The sequence below is a fragment of the Protobothrops mucrosquamatus genome, unplaced genomic scaffold (genome assembly GCF_001527695.2).
Source record: "Protobothrops mucrosquamatus isolate PMUCROS unplaced genomic scaffold, P.Mucros_1.0 scaffold100, whole genome shotgun sequence".
In the NCBI taxonomy this organism is placed as follows: Eukaryota; Metazoa; Chordata; class Lepidosauria; order Squamata; family Viperidae; genus Protobothrops; species Protobothrops mucrosquamatus.
The window spans coordinates 517,730-530,535 of NW_015386473.1; the positions used below are offsets into that span (position 1 = coordinate 517,730).

At 38.9% G+C, this 12,806-nt stretch overlaps 1 protein-coding gene across 1 annotated transcript; it reads left to right on the plus strand.

Annotated features, from left to right (window-relative positions):
• Nucleotides 1-2,020: 2,020 nt before the first annotated feature.
• On the plus strand, nucleotides 2,021-10,264 carry LOC107284525 (armadillo repeat-containing protein 12). The gene is made up of 6 exons (XM_015812594.1): nucleotides 2,021-2,159; nucleotides 2,969-3,117; nucleotides 6,504-6,638; nucleotides 9,078-9,251; nucleotides 9,406-9,477; nucleotides 9,870-10,264. The coding sequence occupies exons 1-6, from the start codon at nucleotides 2,021-2,023 to the stop codon at nucleotides 10,236-10,238; spliced, it is 1,038 nt and encodes a 345-aa protein (XP_015668080.1). The 3' UTR covers nucleotides 10,239-10,264.
• The last annotated feature ends 2,542 nt before the right edge of the window (nucleotides 10,265-12,806 follow it).

Sequence of the window (12,806 nt, forward strand, 5' to 3'; positions counted from 1 at the left end):
AGTAAAATAGACCATACAAATGATGTTGCAACTTTACAGTACAATTTAGGCAAGATAATCTTTTACACTTGCATTACAGAAAAGAGAAGTAGTTTTAGACTCAAGGCCTAAAGCTTTGGAGGGTGGGGGTCATGTATATATTACAACTGTCATGTTCTACAAATAGAAACATATGGAGTTCTCTTCCCAAAAAGACATCTGGAAATGTTTGGCGCCATTTTCCATAGCCAGGTCTACATATCTTCTAGCCATGGTGCCAGCAAGCCAGATGGTCTGAACAGAGCACTGCTAGAGGCATGCTACATTAATGCTGCAGTGTCTGCATTCTTTTTCATATTATTCAGTAACCGTTTGAGGTACTTCTCGATTGATAGAGCCCTCAGCAACCAAACCTATCTAGCAGCCGCCTCTGTAAATCTACTCTCATTTCTAACTCTGAACAAGTGTGCCCTCTTGAGGCTACATGCATGACATCAAGGGATCATCCTTAGCAAGTAAGGCAATGTTTCTGGTAGCTAAATGAGTCGACAGCCATGGGCGTTGGGGCTCCCTTTTCTAATTAGGCTTTGTTCAGCTGTAGTTGTTTTAGCTGTTAGTCAGATATTTTCTCTCTGTATTGCAGAAACCCTCCCATTCTATAGTTTTGGGATTCTATGAGGTTATTCAACGGACTGAAAGAAAGGATTGTTAGGAAGACCTAACCATCATTACGAAGAGCTCCTGTTCCCTAAGTGTACTGCTCAGCCTTCCAGGTTGGCATTATCTGAATACATTGTATTGGATTATAACTTCTCAGTCTGCAATCAAACATATACGAAGGGGTTCATTCTCAAGAAAGCAGCTTTGTTCGAGCACTTGTTCAGGAAAACAGGCTACCTCAAAGTTGACTTTGCACACAGTTGCCAGAGTTCTATGCACTAACCCCAGAGATAGCACAAAACACTTTGAAAGACTGTGGTGTGGTTTTAAAACTAATAGCAAGTAGAATGATGCAGTAGATCTGAATAAAAGTGGTATGATGGAGTGACGGTGCTGAATCAATGCGTGGTACTGAAGATATAAGTTTTATAAAAGGACTAAAATGGACGTCAAAAAGTATGAACTGGTGTCTCCCAAATTGTAGGCATGTGCCTATAACTTAAGACCCCCATATATTGCTATGGAAGTGATTTGTTTTCAATGGATTGCATCAGGAACTGCACAAGTGCAATGATACTTAAGGGACTTAGAGTCAAACCAATTAAATTTCCCAAAAGTTTATGCTGGCTAGATCAGGAGTAGGCAACCTTGGCTCTTTTATGACTCGTGGACTTCAACTCCCAGAATGCCTGAGCCAGCATGGTTGAAGTGTATGAGTCATAAAAGAGCCAAGGTTACCTACTCCTGGGCTAGATACTCTTAATGTTGACAGTCTTACATTGAAGTTGCAGTGTGTCCTTTTATCACACCGACTGCCATAAAAAGATTCTTATAAGTCATACCATTAATGTTAATTCAAAAGTTAACATTTTGTGTCAAAAGCAAATCAGTTTATGGCAGGGGTCCCTAACCTTGGCAACTTTAAGACCTGTGGACTTCAACTCCCAGAATTCCCCAGCCAGCCATGCTGGCTGGGGAATTCTGGGAGTTGAAGTCCACAGGTCTTAAAGATGCCAAGGTTGGGGACCCCTGGTTTATGGTATATGATTAATTTCTAACCAGTACAATTCTAAGTTTAGCATAGAAACCAGATGATAGACAATCCACATACTTATTATTAGCAGTTCTTCCCAGTCTTATCCAATATCTGCAACTCAGGTCTCTCTGCCTTAAAGATCATCTACTGTCAGTAGTGGCAACATTTGAAAAGTAAACGTTCCTTGTTCCTTTTTCATTACTGTCATGGTGTATTGTAGATGTCATGATGGAACCTGGTGATGTCATAAACCATGCATGATCCATCTAACCTTTCCTATTTAAGGATCTGTGGAAGGCCAGGGCCCAGGTTGAATCTGGATCCCTGGGAATTCAAGAAGAGGAAATGAAGTATTTAGAGCTGGTAACAACAAGAAACATGGTATCTGCTGCTACAGGAGCTGGGGCTATTTTCTTGGTGGCCAAGACCATCTTGGAAGGGATCAAGAGTCCTCCTCATAATCCAGAACCTCTTCCCTTAGCCAGTGAGTAATATGGATTCAGGGAGATATCAATGTATTTTGCTCAGTTTCAGAAGTGCTTGTGATACACAGTTATTCATCTACAGTATATGGCAGTTCCTCTGAAGCCGTGGTTTAACTATCAACTACCAACCAATAGTACAGAGTCTTCCCTGGGGCTGTGGTTCAAATAAACAGTCTCAAACTTTGCCAAGTCACATGAAGTGTGGTGCCATGTGGTATGAATCAGACATAAGATTGATTTTTTGATTGTTTACCAAACATTTACTCAGTTGAGGCCTTTCCCTTTCCCTATACTGAAGCTGGTGGTTTACTATCTGAATGTTAATACATATGACCTCTAAAAGAGAGCGGCTGTGGTTTCTTTTATAGCAATGATTCTTATACTCTCTGAGGTGACACATTACATTAGGCCATGGTCTAGTTCCTCATATTTTGTTGACTAAACCACATTAGTTTAGATCATACAGAGCTATATTAGAATCATGGGTTAGAAACTATTAGTCATGACATGTAAACACAGCTAATTGTTGTTTAGTTAATAAACCATGTTTAAGATGCTTTAGCATGTTGTGTGAATTCAGTGTTGATTTTATCCTAGTTCTGTCCATCACTCTGAAGGAATCTGCTTCATTCTGATGCTTAGAAATTATGTAGCACATGTTGGGAGAATACCAGGTTGGAGAAAGCTGGTCAAAATATATCACCAATTTTACTGAGTCTCATTTACACCCCATTCGTCTCTAGTTACATTCCCCTGATCACTTCTCATTTTTGTCTTCCTGCTACTCTCCTCCCCTTTTCACTCTTAGAACTTGCTTTAGCTCACCAGAGTAAAACTGTGGTGGACTCTGGAGAACTCAGAGGACTTTTGCTCTCTCTCAGTCCAAAGCTAGATGCTTACTCTAAGAATATGATACTCCATGGAATCACCCGTTGTGTTTATCTATTGGAATCAGAGGTGAGTGTCCAGAATAATATGATGTATAATACAATGATGGAAGACTGAGCCAAAGTAGCTATAAATAAGCTACTCAGAGCTTAATTCAAGGAACAAGGTTCAGAATGAAACTATACTAGATGATGGCAGACATGCATCTTTAAATATAAATAGCTTCTCTGAATCCTGTTTATGGGGATTACATTGCAAAAGAGAAATGAAAACTAAAGAAGGATTCATTTCTTCATTCATTACAAGCACTAAACCATTTTATTTCTTAAAGATCATACATTCGGCCAATAGTCCTGCATTCAAACCAGCTGGTGCAAAATGTGATACAAGTCCCTCAGAGGAATGTTAATTGGTTCAGAAGATCTATGGTGACACTGCAGTAACTTAAGTGAAACCGGTGAGGTCAGCACCTGAATGGGTGATTGCATGGGAACCCTGTTTATGTTATCTTGAGTTCCATGGGAGAAAAGGGATGCTTGCTCCCGCATTTAGATATCAGTTCTTTTAAACAATGCAGTACATTAAATTCATGAAATCCTGATCCCTAAGGTGGAAGCTGTAGATCTGGGCTGTAGAAATCTGAGTGACTACTAGAGGTAGAAAAATCATTCAGACCACTCCTTTCACCCGTGCAATGGTTGTGTCAATCCTGCACCCCAGATTTATTTATTTATTTATTTAATCTATTTATTTATTCATTCATTCATTCAGTTTCTACAGCTGTCCCTCTCAATGACTTTGGGAGGCTTATAATTCAAAAAAATATACTACAATTAAAACAAAAAAGCATTTTTAAAATGATAAAAATTCAAAATAAACATACACAGCGGCCAAGAATAATAAAGCCAGGAAACAGGGTCTTTGACACATTCTGTACCCCTATGCCAGTGGTTCTCAACCTGTGGGTTGGGACCCCATTTGGGGTCGATCGACCATTTCACGGGGGTCGCCAAGCAAGGCTGTCCACCATTTTTTTGTCCGCCATTTTTTCCCCCTTTTCCAGCGGGTGCCTTACCTCCCTTGGGCTGGGCCAGCTGGTGGTCGGCCTGCTCCGTCTCTGCCGCTTGCCAGCTACGCCTCGGCCGGCGCAGGGGGCGGAACCACACATGCGCGGCGCTCCCGGGCAGGGAAAGTCCTCGACTTACGACTGGTTAGGTAGTCCTCGACTTACGACCGGTTTAGTCCTCGACTTACGACTGGTTTAGTCCTCGACTTACGACCGGTTGGGGTCGCGGCATTAAAAAGGTTGAGAACCACTGCCCTACGCTAAGAAAAACAGCCAGGTTTTTAGAGCCTTAAAAAAAGGCTAACAGGGTTGGGGCTGTTCTAATCTCTGAGCTAAGGATATTCTACAGAGCAGGGGCTACCTCAGAAAAGGCTCATCTTCTAATCCTCACCAGCTGACACTTGTGGGCTGACAGGATCTGCAGTATGCCCAATATGCTAAATCAAATTGGGTAGACACTCTTGGAAAAGGCAGTCCCTCAGGTAATCTGGTCCCAAGCCATATAGGGCAGTGATGGCAAACCTTTTAGAGACCGAGTGCCCAAACTGCAACCCAAAACCCACTTATGCATTGTCGGGTGCTGGGTGGGCGTGGCTGCGGTGGTAACAGCAGACTGGGTGGGATTAAAAAGTTCAATCAATCAATTCCAACTTTGCAAGATCTTTTTTTTCCCCGTGAGAAGTTGAAATTGACTGATTGAACCTCCGGCGGCGGAGGCCTAAAGCGAAAAGGTTTTATAAAACCCAGCTGAAGGCCTAGGACTGGGGCGACGGCACGCGTGCCCACAGAGAGGGCTCTGAGTGCCGCCTCTGGCACTCGTGCCATAGGTTCGCCACCACTGATATAGGGCTTTAAAGATGACCACCAGCCCCTTGAATTGTACCCAGAAACCTACCAATAACCAATGCAGCTCACACAGTAGTGATGTTACATGTGCAGTATATCTGACACCATTTACTACCTGCACAGCCACATTCTCCACCAGCTGAAGTTTCTGAATGCTCTTTAGGGACAGCTCCATGTAGAGCATGTTACAGTAGTCTAAAAATGAGAGGTTACTAGGGCATGAGTCATTGTGAGAGGGGCTCCTATCCAGAAATGGGCACAACTGGTGCACCCAAAGGTATACAAAGGCTGTCCTAGCCAGGGCTGCCGTTTGTTCTTTGAGCGGGAGCCATGTATCTAGAAGTAATCCCAGATTGCTCACTGGGTCTGTCTGGGATAGTGCAACTCCATTCAGAAGTAAAGTTGGAAAAACCTTGTTTCTGGAGGCCCAAATACCCACTGTCCTGCTAGGGTCGAGACAGTTCACCCCATCCAGTCCCCAGTAGCATCCAGAAGCTGGGATAGGTCATCCATGGCATCCCTCAAGGAGCCTCCAGTAGAGATATAAAGCTAGGTGTCATTTGCATATCGATGACATCTCACCCCAGACTGATGGATCACCTCACCCAGCAGTCTCATATAAATGTTAAAATAGAAGGGGAGAGAGAACTAAACCCCACAAAATAGAGACCCTGGGCTGGATCTCTCTCCCTCTATCAATACTGACTGGAACTGACCCCTGGAGAGAGGAGGAAAACCAGCACAAATCAGTGCCACCTACTCCCAATTCCTAAAACCGGCCCAGAAGGATACCATGATTGATTTGGTAGCCCTACTAATTCTCCTTTTTCTGTGAGAATTAAGCTTTGTATTGTGCCTTGCTTCTTCTGAAATGGAATCTTCGATTGTTTTACACATCTTTAACTCAGTTTCTAAGTTAACCGTTTTTCCAAATTCACGCTAAGTACTGAATCATAGACAAAATAAAAGGGCTGAGTTTTCATACCTGTGAAAATTAACCAGAGTTAAAATTAGCTAATATATTGTGTCAATAGAGTTGGTAGGTTTGTTTAACTAACACAGTTAAGCCTGATTAAGTCAAACATACCAATATCAACACATTTATTTATTGTTTACTGCATGAACTCCCTACTCCTTGAACTCCCCACTTGAAGAAATTTATTTCACAGTTATCATACTATCATAATTACTTAGTTGGCAAGCTTCAGACATTTGTTCCTTAATTTTTTGACTCCTCTTACAAGTTTTGGATTCTTTATAAGTTCATCTTGTATTGTACTCTTTCTTGGGATCTTTTTATTTTTTATTTTAAATCTCATGATAGCTGCTCTGATGTGTTGGAGTTTGGAAACCAAATAGCCAGGAATAAATAGGTAATAATAAATAAATAACTGGTTACTTCACATCTTTTAAAATAAAAATGTTAAGAGTCATTATTTGAATGTGAAAAATTACGAAGTATTAAATGGAATTGAAGATACTTTCTCGCACTTAGCCGTACATGCATCTACACACACACACTGATTCTGAATTTTTTTCCCAGGCATCTGCATGTACTTATGAGGATATTAAACTTGTAGCCTCATTCCTGGATGATTCAGACATGGGTGTCAAGATTCAGACAATGCATGCTCTCAAGGCTTTTGCTGGAATCTGGAAATTTAGAATCAGAATTCAGGTGATCATTTGTATGGTACTGTATTTTTGTACTAGACGCATACATATATCATTTTCAATTCACATGTGAATGATTGTCATTTGATATTATGGTCATTGTCAAACCTGTGAATTTTCTCCATAGATAAGCATATCCTATGCTAAATATAAAAGAGCTGTGAATGTGCTGGCCACAAAATTTGATCTATGACTGTGCTTTCATTAAAAACAACCAAAATAATCACTTTAGCTGTTTATTAGTTTATCTGTAGATCTCCACTTGCTGTTCAGCCCCTGGTTAGATGTGTACTTCTACACTATATAATAGTAGGATGTACAGTTTGCAGTGGATTTAGTTTAAATGCATTAAAAATCAAAAGAAAGCATTTAGCATAGGAATGAGTTATGTACTTTTTTTTTGCTAAATATGCCTAATACAATAGACGTTTAGAAAGAGAAATTTCCAATCATAATTAATCTGGCAACAAATAGGTTATATATGGGAAGTTTGGTTCTTTTTTCTTTTCTCAGCTACTAAACTATGTTTTGAACTCTCAGAAAAATACAGGGTTTTTTTCCCCACAGCAAAAGCAGGACACACAGGATATCCTTAGGAAATTGAAAATGTATCAATGTTCATAATACATTTGAAATAAAATAAAATGTCCGTGGACCAATGACAACAACAAATAAATTGCTGGAGGAGGGAGGGGAGGGATGTTTGTCTCCCAGAAAAAAACTGTCCAGATTTTGCAAGGGGATATGCTAATTGCTGTATAAAGAACAAATTATAGAAAGCTGCATTATTTTAATCTGCATAATCAGTAGTTAGGTATAACATACTCTTCTATCACCAGAAATTAGTCCCAGCCCAAAATGTTAATCTGATGTTGATTTCAACCTTACAATTTGCAATTAATGAACCCTACCCTTTATTAATTGAGCTCACAAGTATAACTAGAAAAATATTGCAACATCAACAAACCATACGCAAAACGGTTCTCTAAATCTCTTCCTCTTTCAACTGGTTGGGATTCTTAGATTCATCATCTGGTCTACTTAAGATTTATTCATGATAAATCCAACTATGATCCTTGGTCAATGGCACTGAGACATCTACCATAGCTTTATTCTTAGCTTTATTCTACCATAGCTTTATTCTTTATTCTTAGGGCAAGTCATAAGATGCTTTATGCATGAATGTGCCAGAGTAAGACACTGGCTTAACCACTGGCTGATGTTGGAACAAGAGCCCCACTTTTGTTGATCACCTGGTTTATCGGTGACAAATAATTTTGTTTGCCAAAACCTTAAGAGTACTTTTGTGTCCCACAAATATCAACTTGGGGGCAGCTAAAGTCTTTGACAGCTATTGTCTTTGCAGCTGCTCTCAAGAAAGGGAAGTCCTGTAACTTCCAAATACCCTGCATATCTTCAGAGACTGCCAGTTTGTAAGTTGTTTACTAATGCCATTTGGCTTTATTTTACATGGTCTTGGCGCTTGTGTTTCCTTTCTGGCTCAGTAGAGACACTGGTGCTGCACTTGTTGTGGAAAAACACTGCTATTAGTGTCACTTCAAGGAGCTCTTGGGTTCTCCAAAGAAATCACTCCTTTCCTTTCATCACCCAATTATAAGGAGGAACAGATGACTTTACAAGAGGAGTTGCTACTTTGATCCTATGGGATTCCATCTCTTCTTTTTTTAAGCTCAACTTCAGGAACTGGTGTTAGAAGGATACTACTCTTCTCTAGAAGGGGAAACCAAGAGTGGAAAAAATGTTTCCTCCCAAAGGGACAGGAAATAAATTCCTTTTCTTGGCTTGCTTCTCACCTGAAATTAAACTATTCCTGTGATACTCTCTGGTGCTCAAGCATTGTTCTATTTATATTTTATCTAACACTCATCTGGAATAGTAAACAATTATTACACAACGAAATAATTCCAAGAATAAGATTTATTATAGGACTGCTACTAGATCCCTCAAAACGAACTACCCAGTATGTTTATGCTTTTTCTGATTTTGGAAAAGAAAATCCATTTTTTTAAACAGACAAGCAAACATTATTTATAGTAAAATATTAGTGTTTTAATAATTAGCAAAACTGAGAAAACTGAAAGCATCAGTTCTTATACAAATGGTGTTTGCAATGATAGTTTGAAATACACAACCTGAGGCTTATTCTCAGTGCATGCAGCACCCCCAGAGTGCTCTAAATATTGTTATCAATGATTGAAGGGGGAAAGTATTAAATATATGACATGAGGATAACCATATTAACTATATTTAATTAAAATGTAAGTGAAATGAATCCAGTTTCAATTTTTGTTCTGATTGCACTCACTACTTTTTGCAATGCAGCCTCTGGCCTAGCACTTAAAGGCTACTTGTAGCACACCTCTGAAACAAAGGATTTCTGCTCTATTATTCACAAATATAAATGCTGTTTTGTTCTGTGCAGGAATTTATGCCCAAGATTCTTGAAATGATCACTGAATTATGGGATACCGACATACATGTTGCTGGACTGAGATTACTGAATGGATTGCCGTGGCCAAATCACATGCAACCCCTCCTGAAAAAGCTCTTGCCCACATTAATGGACATTCTGCAGATGGGGACCAATTTGGCCCAGGTACTATATGGATCAAGAACTGTCCAACACGCTCTAAACCCAAACTCCTAATATCATCAGCTTTGTGGGGGGGGGCACAATGAAGAAGCCATGGTATACATAAGCATCCTACTTTTAATAATTATATGGTCTGAAAGGTTTTTGTTTTTTTCAGGTGCAGATTCTAAAATTCCTTAGCACATTAGCCCAGAAGGAAGAACTGTTATTTGATATCATGAATTGCCAGGTAAAGATTTCCTCCCGACCCCCCACAGGGATATTTGGCAGAGGAAGTAAAATACCCGAGAGCAAGAGTAGATTTTAAGTAGTTATTTAATCAAAGAGACATAAACAAGAACGTAACTGGAAGATACCCTAATGTGTATCTTCCAAACATGCTGACAGTGCAATTCATATCTGAACATTCTGCGGATTGCATCCCAACATAGAGTATGTCAGATTTCAGAAAACAAAATACATTTTTCCTGTCGTGAGATAATTTCTTATAAAAGAATCTGAAGTCTCTTACCCTCAAAAGAAGATGTAACCAATTAGCCAGTAGAACATGAACAGTCCGTTAGATAATCGTTTTATCTTTTTCTTTAAGGTTTACATTTCATTACATTTCCTTTTTTTAAGGTGCATCCAGAATTCCTCAGCCTGTTCCAATCTTCCCAGCTTGGAAGCCTGCTCTTTGAGCTGCTAGTGCTCGTGGAACGACTCTGTGAGGGTCGCCTGACTCCCCACTACCAATCAGGGCACTGGCAATACAATGAGTTGTCACTTCATGAGGTCCTTTTTGGAAACAATTCTCGGCTAGCTGATTGTCTTCTCTCCCTCATCATTCATCCCGAGGAAGAAGTGCAGATTCAAGCCTGCAGAGTTATTCTGAAACAGCAATTAAATGAGGAGGGGGAAATGGCTGGCATCCAGAACACCAATTCTTCTTTAAGCAAATTCTTCTGTGAGATCAATGCTGAAGGCCCCAGTGCTGAACCTATGTATTAGATCCTTGCAGAATTTAACACAGAATTAAATTATCTTTAGAAATATGGAAAGAAAATAATTATTTTGGAAAAAAATAAAAACTTTCAAATTGGAAAATATATATAGGAAAAAAGCAGGTTGGTAGTCAGTCAAGAGGCCAAACAATCCTAGTGGCCTCGCACCAGTAAAAGCAGAAAAACTCTTCCTCAATAATAATATCCCAGAACAGAGCAATAGTGACAGCATCTTAACTGGTAGACCCAAGCCTTGGCCTTCTTTGTGATGGCTCCCTCCCTGTGGAACATCATCTTTGCAGAAATAAAATTGGTCCTCACCTTGACACTCTTTCAAAAGGCCCTGAAGACCTCATTTTGCCAGTGGGCCTGGAGACCCCAAGGTGGTTGGTTTAATTGTTCTTGCCAGAACAGGGGGATGAAGGTTTATTAGGTTTTGTATTGGATTTTATTTTTTTTTGTAAGACCTGGATTCACTGTGAATAAATTGGGCGGCCACATAAATTCCATAAATAAATAAATTAAATACATTAAATAAATAAATAAAATTACCTATAACATAAAAACATAATCAGTTTAAACCAATCAGAGGCCAACATCCCTATGCCTAAGAATCAAATAAAATGTAAGGCTACTCAAGATGCAAACATGGGATTTCCCTGTTCCACCATTTATATAACATGTAGTATAATCCACCCAGTCGGATGATGACCTAGTGTTTTTCACTGCATGAATTAATGAAGTACAAATAGGAATAAACAACTGGAAGTTCTTATACTTTTATCGCTTCACTTATATTCATCCCAGCCCACGCATATTTCCTTTGGATCGAAAAAACAGAAACGGAAGAACAAGCAACGTAATACAAGTCCTGAAAATTTCTGTAGTTGGAGGTTTGCATATAGAATACACAGTGAAAACATGAACATCCTGCTCAAAGGCCTGCTCTCTCAATAATCACCCAAACTGATATGACAGGAAGGACAAAGATTAGTCTTAAACCAAGATTTTAACAAGATACTTGGCCCTCCTCCTTAATATATTCCATCTTGAAAAAGGCCAATGTGGACTGGGGAGGAGACCTTGTGTATTAACGTTTGATAAATTAAAATATTCACGGGGCAAAGTAAGTTCTTTGAGTTGACATCTTCAGAAATCAGTATGCATTACATTTATCAATTTGGCATATAACTGCCCTTTCTGTGCCTGAACTATCAATGATGATCCTATTTTTGGCTATTTCACGGGCAAAGTTGCTTTGGCATGCAGATATTCTAGTTTGGAAGTGCATCAACATTATCTATACACCAGGCTTGGTTTGTGCTTGGAGTCACTTTTCCGTACCCCATGGTTTTCTAGAAAGTGTATCTGGAAACAGGAAAGCCTTTGAAATGGCTTATGGTGTTTTCAAGAGCAGCTACTCAGAAATCTTCTAAATACATTGACAAATCATTTCCTTTCAGAGTCCAACTCAGGAAAGAAATTTCCCCAGCTAAAATAGTCCAATCAGATATTTTACATTAGAACATTTATTTCTCAGAGAGAAAATATAGTTTCAGACAGTCAGATTATAGTAGGTAAAATTAGCATTTTTCTTTACAAGCATAGAATTTATTACCTCTTATTCCATCTGATATAAACAGTTCTAGAAAGCAAATAAACTCACTTTCTACAATAAATAGAGCCATCTGTGCTTTACAGCAGACTGACAAGTCACATTTAGGTCCCATAGCAACAGCAGGATATTAGCCAATTCAAATCCTTAAATTGTAATTTAAAAAAAAATAGAAATTAAAATGCAAGATCTTAAAACAATTAAACATAAATCACAAGTCAACAGCCAGGCTACAATCTGGGGAAATGTATGTTTCTTTAAATTAATTATACTGTATGCATACAAAAGACCCAGCAACACAACTGAGGACTTAAGGATTAACAATCGGCCTGAATAATTTAGAACAGTAGTTTACAGTTATGTACAAAAGTTCCTTCTGTAACCACACTCTTGAGATATTAACTATTTTTTTTTTAAAAAAAGATTCTTATTCATGTTCTGTATATGTTACAGATATTTCCCATTTGGTGTGGTTTTATGTCCCAATGTACAACATGTGGTTCTTGAAAAAAAGACCACATAGAAATGGCAGTGATTTTCCCACAATAACATTTGTTCCACAATCTCTTCATAAGAAAATAACAACAATAATGAAGTGAAAAAGGAAGAAAAAAAACCACAATGGTTTTCAAATTACAATCTTGCTCTGTACCTTTGGTTTGAAATTCTTAAAAGAAAAAAAAAACTTCATAAAATCAAATGTTACATATGAAATACATTGTCAACTTGCAGGGTTCAGCTCTTCCTCTTTTTGTAGCGTATGCAAGTTAAAAAAAAAAAAGGTTTCTCCAAGGGGTTGTGCTCTATTTTTAACAGATCCCAATAACGGAAGCTCAGAGAGCATGAAAGCAAATGCTGAAGTATTTATGGGGTGGCCAAGAGTGACTGTAAGGAATTCTGGTGAATAAGATGACAAACACATTCCAATTTAATTCTCATTTCTTCAGGTAAAGAGGAATC